Source organism: Physeter macrocephalus, chromosome 4, assembly GCF_002837175.3.
Source record: "Physeter macrocephalus isolate SW-GA chromosome 4, ASM283717v5, whole genome shotgun sequence".
Classification (NCBI taxonomy): domain Eukaryota; kingdom Metazoa; phylum Chordata; class Mammalia; order Artiodactyla; family Physeteridae; genus Physeter; species Physeter macrocephalus.
Genome location: NC_041217.1, coordinates 69,135,015 through 69,148,799, shown reverse-complemented (window position 1 = coordinate 69,148,799; position 13,785 = coordinate 69,135,015). Strand labels below are relative to the sequence as shown.

The window sequence follows — 13,785 nt, the reverse complement described above, 5'->3', positions numbered from 1 at the left end:
AGGGATGAGAGATTGAGCGGAGAGGGGCGGGGGGGGATGTATGAAAAGGGTGACACCCCCCCCCCCCCCAGAGAGCCGAGAGAAAGCTGGGAGGAATCCTCCGAAGTGGCCCTGGCCTGGGGCCCTGGGCTGAGAGGTCTGTGTCACTGGGAATAGGAGAGAGTAATGATAATAGACAACACCCAGTGCTTACTCTGTGCCCTGCATGGTTCCAAAGCACTTTACACCTCCTGGTTTATTTAATCGGAGCCCCATGAAGGTAATTTCTTGTTACTGTGCTCATTTTTCAGGGAGGAAATTGCCCCAGTGAAAGGTTAAGGTGTCCACAGTCATAGGCTAAATAAGCGGCCACGTCTGGATTGGACCCAGGCAGTCTGGCTTCAGCATTTAGGGTGCAGAGTAGGAAAGAGGGGTTAGGTTCCCGGTTTTTCTCAATACTGAGAGGTCCAGGCCCCTGGAATGTGATGGTGCAGGTTTTCCATGGCCTGAGTTATTCCTAGGCTGGACCTTAGGGAGAGGTTGATAGCTGGGCTCAACTTCTGCCTCAGTTTCCCCATCCATCAGAAGATTCAGTTTCCACTGACAAAGGATAGATGATCTGCATATTTCAAACCCCTTTCCAGAAGGAACTAGCAATGTACCTGTGATGTCAGAACCTCCAACTCAGGCTTATACAGTGAAAGGTTTGGGAGCAGGTAGGATAAGACCAGTGCAGGGGCAGCAAATGAGTCCTTTGGGACTTGAGATCCAGAAGTGGGAGAAGAAAACTGCAAGTGGGGAAACCAAAGGCCCACCAGGGGGCCCTGCAGTTCCTGCCACTGTTGCTAGTATCGCCCTCTGCTGGCTTCTCCCAGACTGGTGCCATCAAACCCTTTTCCTGGCCCTTCATGCTGAGCCTCTACTTCACCGCTCTCTGCCTCAGTGTTCCCCACTCCTTCTCCCCACCCCCATACTCCCCTAACTCCTTCCCCTTCCCCCACTCACCCTGCTTCCTTTCCTCTCATCTCACCGGCTGGCACATTTTTGCTGGTACCTGAGAAGTCCCTGCCCAACCCTCTTCTCCCTTTGTTCCTCCAGCCCTTCCCTTTCTTCCTCGCAGCCCCTCTCCCCAGTGTCCCTTTTGCCTCTTCTTCCCCTCCTCTACCGGACATTTCCTATGCCAGTCTTCACCAAAGGAACCAAGAATACCAATGTCCCCAAGTTTGCTCAGGGCAGGGCTTTCAATGTTGAGAGCCAGTCTCTGGTTAGCTAATGTTCACTCTTCCGTTCCCCCTTGTTGGGAGGTGGATATGAGCTGAGGGGAATATGAGAGAGCTCAGGGTAGAAGGAAAATCACTTGCCCTGGTGGGTGTGCCCACCCCACAGGGAAAACAGGACACAGGCCCACAGCAAGGAGGACAGGGGAGAGTGGGGTGGAGGAGATAGGGAGGGGAGCTTGTTGGATTTTTCTAGAGAGACAGAGCTGGAAAGGATGGTAATATTTTGGGTGAGAGAGTCAGTATCCAAAATGCTTCTGAAAAGCAAGTATAATGAGCCAAAATCCAACAAGATGACATTTAAAACGAATAAATATAAAGTTCTACATTTAGGCTTTAAAAAATCACTTATGTAAGCACAGCATGGAAGAGCTCTGGTGAAAAAAGAACTGGGGGTTTTAGTTGGCCACAGGCAATGTGATACAGCTTCCAAAAATGTTTATGTAATGTAATCTTGGGCCCTATTAGCTAAAGCATCAAGGCCAGAAGAGAGAGGTGGCGAGCCCTCTCTTATGCATGGATCAGGCCACAGTTGGAGTGTTTATCACCCTCAGAGTGCTTAAAGAATCCTCCTTGGCCATTCTGGTTTGCAGTCAAGAAAGTAAAATTTTTGGAAGCCAGGTCGCATCAGGAATGGTGGAGGGAGACAGGGATGTTCAGCCTGAAGGAGAGAAGACATGATGAAAACTGAGACTCCTGCTTTCAGATACTTGAAGGGGTGTCATACAGCAGGAGAATGAAAATAAGGGTGGCAGATTTTAGCTCTGTATAAAGAACAACCCAAATATTAGAGCTGTCACACAAAGGAGTGGGCTCCTTGTGAGGTGGTGAGCTCTCAATCCTGGGAGGTAATCAAGTGCAAGCTAGTTGCCCATTACTGGGAATGCTCCAGTGGGAAGCCCTGTATGGAGAGGAAAATTGGGCTAGATGATCCCCAAGGTCAGTTTCAAGGTTAAGCTTCTCTGATTGGCATCTCCAATGGAGAGGAGGGGAGAAGGTGGGTTGGAGGTTAAGAGGAGTTGGGGCAAATGGAGAGGAGGAGGGGGAGCTGGACAAGTACAAGAGTTGGGAAGGAAGAGAAAGTGGGCTGGACCAAAGGGGGTGGGTGGGGGTCCTTGTGGAGGGCTCCAGGGAAGGGTTCTAGGAATAGGGTTGTGGAATGAGGCAGGGGAGGGAAGGCTGGGGCTGGGATCCCCCTTGACCCATGCCCTTACCCCCAGGAATGACATGCCAAGCTCGGAGCTCCTACCTCGTGGATGAGGTGCTGTGGGGTCACCGCTTCACGTCAGTGCTGACCCTGGAGGATGGCTTCTACGAGGTGGACTATGCCAGCTTCCACGAGACCTTTGAGGTGCCCACACCCTCATGCAGCGCCCGGGAGCTGGCCGAGGCCGCAACCCGCCTTGACGCCCATCTCTACTGGTCCATCCCCAGCCGGCTGGACGAGAAGGTGGAGGAGGAGGGGCTGGGGGAGGGGGCGGGCGAAGAGGCTGGGGCTGACAAAGAGCAGAATGGCTGCCTGCCACCCCTGGAGAGTGAGTCCAAGGTGTGACCAGTTTCCTCCAGACCCCTGTGGCAGGGCCAGACACAGGTACCTGGGGAGCTGGTTATGGAAGGTGGAGGAGGGCGCAGGCAAGGTCCCTGGGAATGCAGTAAAGCTGGGGAGCCTCCTCAGAATCTCAGGTCTGGGATCCAACATGGATGGGAGAGATCCTGATTTCAGGAGAATAGAGGGTGGGGAATGGGTAAACTTGCCAGCCTGTCTGTGTTTGACCTTCACTTCTGTTCACGCGTGGATGGATGGACCGAAGGATGGACCTAAGCGGGTTGGATGAGAAGGTGGAAGCAGAGAGAGACAGCCAGCCAGTGGATAGGTGAATGGGCCAACAGACCAACAGACAGGTGGTGTGCTCAGGGCTGCCGCTAACTCATAGAGCATCTTGGTGCAAATTCTAAAAAGGCACCCTTTTCCTCCAGAGTGACACTACCCCAAACTAGGGTGCATGGCTTGGGGAGCAGAGTGTGGGCTGGAGTTTAGTCCCCACTCACCTCCTCAGCCAGCTTTCCTGAGTCTGGCGCACCTGTCTCACTGGACACAGTAGCCCAAGCTGACCCAGAGGTGAGAAAGCTGGACGGAGGCGGGCAGAGATGAGGAGGGTGCCCTCCCAGCTCCACCCCTGCCATTGTGACAGGCTGAGAGGGAGGGTGAAAGGCTGCAGGGCGGCTCAGCAGGGTGTGAATGTCCATGTGTGCAGGGAAACCGGCGATGGGGGAGATGCCAGAGCTGGGGCCCTGGGGCAGGGCCTAGGAAAGGCGAACGAGGGATGGCTATTTTCTGACAGCGAAGGGAGGTCTTGTAAGTATCACTGCAGGGGCGGGAGGGGATAGAGAGGTTCTGAGGAGGAAGAAGGGCCGGGGAGAGATGGAGAAACATGAGTTCACTAGAGCTGGGACATGGGGCCCTCAGGAAAGCAGAATCAGTCTTAGGGCACAGTGAGAGGGAGTCATTCACGTGGTTCACTGGGTGCCCGTTGGGTCCAGAGCACTGACCCGGGCATGTGTGGGGAGAACAGTCAGAGACCCGATTCCTATTCTGGGAATACAGTACACGTGGGAAAAACAGAGAAATATGCCTGTGGCAACTGTTTCAAACTGAGAACCTGGACGATCTCTCCGAGCAGGGGGTGGAAGGGCTTGGTAATCAGAAAGCTAGGGATTGAGTCAGGCCTGGAGAGTGACCTGAGCCAGCAGTCATGAACTTGGGTGGGCATCAGGGTCCCCTGGAGGGCTTGGGAACACATATGGCTGAGCCCCACTCCCAGAGTTTCTGACTTAATGGGTCTGGGGTAGAGACCAAAACTTTGCATTTCTAACAAGTCCCATGTCCTGCTGACGCTGCTGGAACAGGGACCACGCTCTTCCCTAAGCAGACTTGGGGGTCCCGTCAGGAGGTGGGCATCAAGCTGAGGAGTAGCTGAGGGTCCCTGGGGAGGAGACTGAAATATAATGGGTATGGAGAACTGTGGTGGGGGGGAAAGGAGACCATGAAACCAAGGCTGAAGAGTCTGACTCTGGGCCTCGGGACTCACCTGTCAGTGGAAATGGGGCTGTGACAAGCTAGAGATGGTGTTCGGGCAAGATGAGTAGGCAAGATAGACAGGACAAAGCAGTCGGGAGGGCTTCGGGGGAATGCTGGCAAGGCGGTGGTGAGCTGGAGCAGGAAGGGCATCTGTGGCAAAGGATGGAATCCCACGTAGGACTTAAGAGGCAGGATTAAATGTGGGAGAAGATGTGAGAGAGAAGCAAGTCCAAATATCTGGATGTGACAGTGACCTGCTGTCTGCCCAGCTGGGGCAGGAGCCCCTGGAGAGGTGTTCCCATGCCACGTGCACCCCCTTCCTGGTGTCATCCTGGTCACCAGGGACACCCCCCACCCCAGGATTGTGAAGGGAGAGCAATGGCGAGTCGAGAAGGGACAGAGGTAGGGGGACCTGCCTCTGGGAGAGAGGTGTACACACAGGCAGGCACACCCTCCCACCACACGGGCCCAGCAGTGACCTCCAGCCCTTGGCCCTGGCTACACCCCATTCCTGTTCTTTAACAAAAGTCTGAGCCCCTTGCGGGGAAGCACCCCAGTGTGCTGCGTTCCAGGCTGGGAAGCTGGGGTCCTGGGGGATGCTGTGCCTCCTGGAAGCAGGAAAGGGGGCTGCGGAGGGAGCCCATGACAGCTTGGGTCCGCTCGGAGAGAACGTCTTTGCCTCAGGTCACAGGGTGACTTGGGTCACCATCACCCAAAGATGAGGTCCCTGAACCCTGGTGCTGGCTGTTCCCAAAGAACAAATGTTGGGGCATGGGATGAGGAGCAGTTCTGGCTTCATTTGCTGAAACATCTGGAGTCTGGACAGGAGGGAGCGGGCTCTGGGTGTCCACACTCACTCACGCGGTAGTTCACCCATTGCAAGTGAACCCACCGTAGAGGAACTGAGGCTGGATGGAAGGCACTGAGACCCCACCACCCCTCTCCTTGCCACTCAGCGACCACTCAGGGCCCCAATGTGTGCAGTGCAAGGAGTCTGGGGACCTGGGTTCTAGTCCTAACACTGTCACGAATTAGTTCTATGACTCTGGGCAAGTCGCATCACTTCTCTGGACCTCAGTTTCCCTATCTGTAAAAACAACACTTGGTAAACTGGTAATGCTCAATAAATGTTTAAATAACTGAGTTGAAAGAGGTAGACTGCGTGCCTCTCGAGGTGCAGTGCAGCTAAGAATTCTAGGATCCGAGAATCCTTAGGCAGAGACAAATGCAGGGAGCCCCGGGGGCACGGGAGGACGGGTGAAGCAAGGGGGCATGCGGCGGGTGTATGCAGGGGCCCCTCTGACTGCTGGCGTCCCCGTCGCCCAGGTGGCTGTGTTCTGGGCCTTCCATTCTGCTCCTGTCAGGCAGAATAATGAAGATCAGAAGGAGAAAGGCTGAGGCCCCAGGGCCTGGGGGGAGGAGTCAGGTCCAAGATTAGCCTGACCAAGAGAATGAGACTGCGGAATAGCGAATAGCGTGGGGACTCAGAAAAGGGCACCGGGCCCTGGAAGCCCCTTCCCTGCAACTTAGGAGAAGTCTAGGGGCAGAGGCTGTGCTCAACTGGAACTCATCCCCCTTTCTCTCTCCCCACCCCAAGGAGGAATCCCAACAGGAACTGGCTCTGCCCTGACAGCTCAGACAGCAGATGGGACCCAGGTTTCCCCTCCTGGGGTCGGTGGCACGGCCCACGGAGGCCAGATGGTGTTTCTGGGGGGGAAGAGAGGCACGGGTCGTCCAGAAGAGGCTGTCAGCCCCCAGTAGCCCACCTGCCACGCGCCCCTGCCTCTTAGAGCCTCATAGCGGGGAAGACACAGCCAGCCCTGGATTTTATAAAACAAGTTTATTCACATTTTAGAAAAACTAATTCTAGGACAGGGAACGGCCTCCCTTTGGGCTACGTATGAGATCATGAACAGAAGGCCAGAGAGAGGAGCTTGGGAAGGAAGGAGTGGGGCATGGGTGTGTCCCCCACTCTGGGTGGGAGTAGGTCAAATAAATTAAAGGAAGGGCAGGCAGAGGAAGAGGGTATTCAGACACCAGAGGCGGGCTTGCGGCTGGGTTGGAAGATAGTCACACCTGCAGGAACGGGAGAACGCGCGTGAAGGGGCCTAAGGAGAGTGTGACTTCCTCCTGGCCCTGGCCCGCAGAGCTGAGAGGGGCTGAGAGGGGCTTCTCCTTCTCCAGCTGGGACCAGGGAGGGAGCTGCTCATCTCAGGACTAGGGAAGACAGGGCTGGGGATGGGGGTCCTTGCCCCTCACCTGGGGTGTGAGGGATCACCGCTTCCGCAGCCTCTTCATGAAGCAGCAGGTGATGGAGCCCAGGATGGTGGCTCCGATGGCTAGGGCAACCCCTGCACCCACCAGCAGGGGCACAAACAGGGTGTCCAGGGCTGGGCGAGAGAGGATGGCTGTGTTCAGCCTGGGGTGTCACTGCCCTCCACCCACGTTCCCACCCGTGTGCCAGTACCTTCTCGGTCAGGCTGTCCACACCACCTCCTCCCGTTCACACACAGCTTTCCCCCTCCTGCTCCCTGCCCTCTCTGCGCTCAAGCCAGCCCCTACCACCAGGACACCGGGGCAGCCGGGCACTGAAGGGCTGAAAGCTGGACTTTCAGACTTTCCGTGTGAAGCGAAGAGGAAGAGAAAGAGGAACCAGAGGGACCACGAGCAGGAGGATCAGATGCAAAAGGGAGAACAAGAGCGTGGGGGTGAGGGGGGCTGGGGGGAGGCATGAGCAAGGAGGGGGGGGCACCACTCACCATGTGTGTACGGGTAGACCGTGACAGGCCCCGAGCGGGCACTGCCCGCCTGGTACCAGCTGTAGTCAGCGTGCTGCACCCAGGCGCTGGGGGCACAGTGGTACACGCCTTCGTCCTCGGGCCCCAAGTCGTGGAGTCTCAGCCGATGGCTTCGGGGCCCCACCAGCTCCACGCTGATAGGGCCTCCTCCGGGCCGGACCCCCAGCTCTGCCACACCGTCCTGGCCCACGCCACCCACCAGCTGGGCAGGGGCAGAGCTCAGCTCCCCCTCCTCCAGCCGCTCCACCCACCAGCTGGCAGCCAGCCGCAGCCCGGGGGGGCCGCCCCGCACAGAGATGTTGCAGAGCAGGGAGGCCGTCTCCCCGCGGTACACTGTGCCTCCCACTAGCCAGGCCACAGCCTCCAGCACCACACCTGCAGAACAAAGGTCAGAAGGTGAAAGGTCAGGGGGCATGGGGTTAGGACTGCTGTCCAAGCAACACCCCAGAAACTCCGGGTGTTCCCACAATCTTAGAAGAGGAGTGTGAGACTGAGACACGGAGGCAGCCGATGGAGAGGGAGAGAGGCACAGAAACAGAAGGGAAAGCTTCTGCAGACCCCGTATCCTGTCCAGGGCCAACCCGCCCCCTCTCACCTTCCTCACGCACATGCACGGGGAGGGGCCGGGAGCGGGCACTGGCGGCTTCCCGAAGCCGGGCCCCAGACCCTCGGACATAGGCCTTGGCGAGGCAGCGGTAGGTGCCCGCATCCCCAGGCCGGGCAGCCTCCAGCCGTAGCCGGTAGGTTCTGGAAGCCACCTTCTCCATGGCAATATGCCGGCCCTCGTAGCCAGGGCCCAGGCTGCCCACACCCTCCGTGTCCAGCTGGGCAACCAGGCGGCCGGGCCCAGGTGCCCCTGCAGGTGCCATCTCCCAGCCCACGGAGTACGCGGCATGACGGCCTGGTGGGGGCAGGGCCCCTGACACATTGCACAGCAGTTCCAAGGGCTCCCCTGGGCCGATCCGACGTTCACCAGGCCCCACTGTCACTGCCAGCTGGCTGGCTGAAACACAGGAGGGTAGGGGGTGTCAGGGAGGCAGGAGAGGACACAGAGCACCTGTCCTTCCTTGATAGCAGCAACTTCGAGGCCACCCGGCTTCACCACCCAGGGGCCTGGCTCTCTCCCCTCAGCCATGGCCCTCCCATCCCCACACCCAATTTCTGAGCAGAGAAAGCCCGTCATGGGTACAGATGCTAACAGGAAGTGAAACTAATGGGACTTCACTCTAGGGAAGGCGGGCTCCCTAGAGTCAGACTATGGCCATCTAGTGCCCATGGTGGCCATGGTGCCTACTGAGATACCAGGGCTCCCAGCTGGCGCCGTGGGGCGCGTGGCACTCACACAGCGTCTGCACGTCCACGTGGGCCAGGACAGCCCTCTTCTCCGCGATCTGGGCCCAGCTGCCATCGGGATCCTGAATCCACTCAGCAGCAGTACAGTGGTAGGTGCCCGCGTCGTCCGCCTGGGCGCCCCCCACCACCATGCGGTAGCGCTCAGTCCCCTCCTTGCCCAGCCGCAGCTCCCCTGCCGCCAGCCGCTCAGCATAGGGAGCTCCGGCCTCCACAGCCAGGTCGGGCCGGAGTCCCACCACTTCCTGCAGAGTTGCTCGCCCCACTGGCGCCTCGGGCACAGCTCGCCCAAAGGACACGGCCAGGTGTGTGTGCTTCTGCGTGCTCGTCCGTGCCAGGCAGCCCAGTGCCAGCTCCTGTCCCTCGTGCACCATCAGGCGAGGGGGTGAAGTCGGGGCCTGACGGCCCCGGGGCCCTGGCAGGGCAGCAGATACCTGCAGCATATCTGGAAGAACTGGAGAGAACAGCTGGAGTGAGGGAGGGCTGGGAGCTGTAGAGTAACTAACCCTTGGTACTGTTTCCTACCTACAACCTATTTCCCTAAATAGACTGTGAGCTCCTAGAAGGTAGAGACTTCATGCTGTATTATTTCTTCTGTAACCCAATGGTGCCAAGCACGGTGCTGGGCACCCAACAGGCACTCAATACTTGTTGAATTTCATAGAACCAGCCCATCGCCTACTGACCCTTATGTTTGAGACTGACCCCTGTTTGAAATACTCAGAAGAGTGGCTCTGTCTTCCTTCTCAGAAGACAAAGAAACTTAAGAGAGCAAGAATGACATGTGGTCTCACTCCTCCTACCCTGCCTCTATTTCCCCCACCACCCCCACTCCCCCAGATCTGGGTCCTGGAATCTCCAGGAATGGAGTCTGTTCACCCTATCAGGCTCGCCTATCCTATCAGGGAATGGAAAGGGGCTGGACAGCTTAAGGACACTTCTCCTCTCCCAGGAAGTAGCTTGACAGAATAAGAGCAGTGGACTGGAATGAAGAGTTCTGGGTTAGAGTCTCAGGCCAGCCACTAACTTGTTGGGGGACTTCATGCAAGTCACTTAACCTGGTTGGGCCTCAGGTTCCTCTTAGGTCCCTGCTGGCCCTGACTTTCTTCCGTTTGGGAGGGCACGGCCCTGACCCCATCCCAGGGCCCAGTACCTCTCAGTTCCACTTTGCCGCTGTAGCTGCCCAGGTAGTGGGCATCAGTGGAGGGTGTGTAGCACTCGTAAATGCCAGCATCCTCGGCCTGCAGGCGGGCAATCTTGAGCACCACGGCATCACCCTGCAGACGCTGCACCTGTACCTCACCAGCTGCCACTCGGGGCCCAAAGACAGCATAGGAGAATCGGGTATCCCTGGTACTGACAATGCCCAGGGCAGCCTCTGGGGCCTCAGGCCTGTACAGGAACCACTCGAAGTCCTGCTGGGCAGGGCCCTCGTAGCCAGTGACATTGCAGGAGATGGAGATGGCTGTGCCAGCCACGCGATACAGGGGCCCCTCAGGGACTAGCACCTCCCGGGCACAGCACCCGACTCCTATAGGGAAGGACAGGAGAAGTTAGGGATGCCTGGGTCCCTACTGCATCCCCCCCCCACCCCCGCATCACTCTTGACCTCTGCTTGTGAAAGGAAAGGAAACCTGAGGAAAGTTGGTATACACTTGGGCCCTGTTCCGAGAACAGACAAAGGATGATGGGAGGTAAGACACCTGGGTCTCAAGGAGGTGGTGGTATAGAGCCAGGTTTGCCTCAGAACCCAGAAACACCCCATTACTGTCAGGCCAGAAGCAGAGCACCTAAGGTCAGAAAGGAGTGTATCTGCTTCCTGATTTAACCATTCCTGATTCTGGTTGTGCCTTAATTCCCCCTCCACCCAGTTTCCCCATGTATATGCCAGTTGAGCCTTCTAGCTAAGGGATCCTGAGACCACATGTCCCCCTCCTTTGTTTGAAGGGAGCTGGCAAAATCTTGATCAGAAGGGCTGGTTCGCACAGCTGTGTCACCTGGGCCAGAGGACTCCAGACAATGGAGCCAGTGGCCCGAGCAGGACAGGGCACAGGCCCAGTCAGTTCTCACCACACAATCCCTCCCCACTCCAGCTGTGCCATGAGCTCACTGCTTCTCCGCCCCACAGGGCTGCCGAGGCAGCTGAGGCCCACGGGGCAAGAACCAGCCTCTGCCCTGGCCTCTGGGGGCAGAAGCTCCCTTCCCCCACCAGTGCCTGCCAATCTTCCCCGGCAGGCCCAGCTGACAAACAACCCTCACCCCACCCCCTCCAACTCCCTAACAGAAGCCTTCATTTGCATATGGTGTGCATTTATTTACATCCCCCGCTCCCTTTCAGTAGGGAGGCAATAACCCCCCAGCTGCCCCTTCCCATCTTTCTCTCCTCACAGAGGCCAAAACTCTTCTTCACCCCACCCTCACCCCTACCCTGCCCTCGCAGATACTCCTGGTGGCTTTGGAGGGCTCAGCTTCTTCCTTCTCTCCTTCCATCCTTCCACAGCCCCAGATCACAGAACCTCAGAATGTAAGGGCTGGGTCAGCCCTCTGCCTCCATTTTACAGATGAGAAAGTTAAGGTACAAGAAGTATAATGTCTTGGCCAAGTTCCTACTATCCTTGGCTAGCTTCCACACGCCCCTGCAGAGGGACAAAGCCAGAGAGGCGATGGGGAACTCCAAGGAGAGGCCTGAGGGCACTGACCTCACCAACCAGAATGTCACTCCCAGGGGCATAACCGTCACCTTTCTTCAGGGGCTGGAGGAAAACACCTGATCTGTAGTCAAACTGTCCTCCAGCTCCTCCAGAAGCACTACCCTTACCTTTCCCTTCTTCCTGCGGCTGAGTCAGAGGGAAAACTTGTGGTTGCTCGGTTAGAGCACAGGCTGGGATCAGGAGGTCGGGTTCCAGCCCCATCCCCATCCCCATCCCCATCCCCATCCCCATCCCCAGCTGTACCGATTGGACCAGCCCCTTCCATTCCCAGGCCTCAGTTTCCGGAAGAGAGCTCAGAGCTTCCACCCTGACAGTGAGTGAGCCTGTGTTTCAGCGGGGCTCTGCCCGAGGATGTTTCATAATCAGAGTGATGGCAGAGACAAGCGAGCTGACACCTTCCCTGGGCTCCGGGCAGACTCTGCTCAGGAGGGCCCCCTCCCATCTTCCTGGCTCCACAGCTGCTGATGCTTGGAAATCCCCATGGAAAAGTCACCCCCACCGCCTTGGGAAACCAGCTGCCAGGCAGCTCTCTCCCCAGCCAGGTCCCCTCCTCTGTGTTAGCGGAGAGGGAAAGGAAAGCAAAGAGACCTGCTTTGGGGTCAGATGGGAGTGGTTTCAAATCCAAGCCCCAGCACTCACTAGATATGTTCTCTGGGGCAAGTGACTTCATTTTCCTCATCTTCAAAATGAAAGTAAGCGCCTACACCCAGGGCGCTCAGATCTCGGCAAGCTCTTCTATCTCTCTTTGCACCACATTTACCCTGGGCTCCTCTCTGCTCCACGCTGCCCACTGGGAAAAAAGGGCCAAGTACTAGGCAGCCAGGCCTCACAGCTCCTTCCTCTGTATATCCCCCTGCCTCCCACCCAGGGCCCCAAGGAGAGGACTCATTTTAGTCTCACAGGGCCCAGGGACCTATGCAGCACAGGGAGGCTCCTTGGCACTGCGATGGAGCTCTGGTCTAGAAACAGGCGGCTGGGGCTACGTCAGCCTCTGCCTTAACTATGGCAGCTTCAAATCCTGGCACCAAAGCCACCCCCTCACCACCCTGTATTCTTATGTCAAGGGTTTCAGTCTCCTGAACATCTGTACAGGCAGTCTCACTGCCTCGATACCATACTCCTCCCCAGACCATCCCTACAGGGAACCCTCCCATTCATGCCAAAAACATTTCCACTGTCACTCCTCATGCATCCATGCAGCGGTGGCCCAGAACATCCCACCATGAACACCCACCACAACAGATACAGGGTGCTTGGAGATCTCAGCATCAGTCTCCATGGTGCCTGGTTTCTCCTGAGGCAGGGAAGCTGGGACTAAGGGGGTGTGACAACCAGCGGGAGGCTACAGAGCCAAGTGCTGCTATCTGGGAGAGGGAAAGTGGGGGAAAGACCCAGCCCAGGATGGAGATGGAACTGCCTCCAACTTCAGATGATGAAGGGGTGTGTGGGGTGATGCAATTAGGGGAGACGTACTTCAAAGGCTGTGGGCAGAACCGGCCCCTGGGCCTCCAGCCAACTTGGGCAATTATGAAGATGGACAGGCACTGCCCACCAGGGCGAGCACCCAAGGCTGGGCCTGAAGCTGAGTGAGGCAGAGAGGAGTCGCAGCATTTGTGCGCAGCGACCTCAGGACCTGAGTGTGCCGGCTGAGAAGTGGGGCCTGGCGGTTCCTGGGGGCGACACCTCGGTGGGTCCTCACTGCGCCCCAGCCCGGGGCCTAGAACTGGGGAGCCTTCACCGCCACCCCACTCCCCGCCCGCCCCAAGACTGGCTTGGAGCGCGGCCACACAGAGCAGCTGGGCGCCAGGCCCGGGGAGGCTGGGGGAGCCCCTGACGGAGAAGGGGGTGCGAGGGGCTCCGAAATGCTGGGGAGGCGGGCAGGGCTGGTCACCAGGTGGCACCTGCCGGGTGGGGCTGGGAGCCAGAGCCGGGGGCCGGGCTTACCCAGGATTAACAGCAGCAGCGGCGGCGGCGGTTTGGGACCGAGGGCGCCCATCCTGCGCAGCCGGCTCTGCGAAGGCTCTGGGGGGCGGCGCGGGCTCTGGGTGGCCGAGGGTTCGGGGGGCGCATGCCCGGGTGGGGGGCACGAAGCGAAGCAGCGAGGCGTGGGGTGCGCGGAGCGAAGCTGAGCGAAGCTGGAGCTGCCAAGTCACCGCCCTCCTCCCTCCTCCCTCCTCCCCTCCTCCTCTCCTCCTACTGCTTTCCCTCCAGCCTTGGCAACTCGGAAGACCATTCCCGCCCCGCCTTACCCGGGCCCCCCCCCCCCCCCCCCCCCCCCCCCCGCCGCCCCCGCCGCCGCCCCGGGCCGCGCAGCTCTCGCTCTGCCGCGGGAGGTGGCGAGGCGCGGGAGGGAGGCCCCGCCCTGGGCTCCCCGCCCCCCGCCCCCCTCCCCACTCCGGTCCCCAACTCCGCCCTGACCCCTCCAGACCTTGGCCCCGCTCAGGTCCCCGGGTGTGCCCCAACGGGGTTCTGGGCCTCGGTCCCGACTCCCCCTGCCCCTGTTCCAAGCTCCGCCCGGACACCAGTCCTAGCCCCGCCCCCTCCTCGGTACCCGGCTCCGCCCCGACCCCCACCCAGGTCCGCCCCCCTCA

The 13,785-nt window shown here is 58.7% G+C and overlaps 2 protein-coding genes across 11 annotated transcripts in view; one reads left to right on the top strand and one right to left on the bottom strand.

Annotated features, from left to right (window-relative positions):
• KCNJ9 (potassium inwardly rectifying channel subfamily J member 9) overlaps positions 1-2,818 on the top strand; it is a 4,054-nt gene extending 1,236 nt beyond the window's left edge. Inside the window, exon 2 of the mRNA XM_007129620.4 lies at positions 2,477-2,818. Within this exon, the coding sequence (XP_007129682.1) occupies positions 2,477-2,808 (332 nt within the window). The 3' untranslated portion in view covers positions 2,809-2,818. The remainder of the gene's footprint in view (positions 1-2,476) is intronic.
• Positions 2,577-13,426, bottom strand: IGSF8 (immunoglobulin superfamily member 8). Of its 10 annotated transcripts, XR_008617111.1 has the most exons (10): positions 13,139-13,360; positions 12,429-12,488; positions 11,834-11,984; positions 9,637-10,014; positions 8,476-8,937; positions 7,729-8,136; positions 7,095-7,508; positions 6,595-6,725; positions 4,346-4,485; positions 3,527-3,651 (listed from the first exon to the last, which is right to left on the bottom strand). XR_008617111.1 is itself a non-coding variant. In XM_028488746.1 (7 exons), the coding sequence occupies exons 1-6, from the start codon at positions 13,188-13,190 to the stop codon at positions 6,610-6,612; spliced, it is 1,830 nt and encodes a 609-aa protein (XP_028344547.1). In that variant the 5' UTR covers positions 13,191-13,360; the 3' UTR covers positions 5,502-5,692; positions 6,595-6,609. The 10 variants fall into 10 exon arrangements, 2 of the variants coding, with proteins under 2 accessions (XP_028344547.1, XP_023971864.1); XR_008617112.1 differs by lacking the exons at positions 12,429-12,488; positions 13,139-13,360 and adding an exon at positions 12,668-12,961; XR_008617110.1 differs by lacking the exons at positions 3,527-3,651; positions 11,834-11,984; positions 12,429-12,488 and adding an exon at positions 2,577-2,694.
• Between the last annotated feature and the right edge of the window lie 359 nt (positions 13,427-13,785).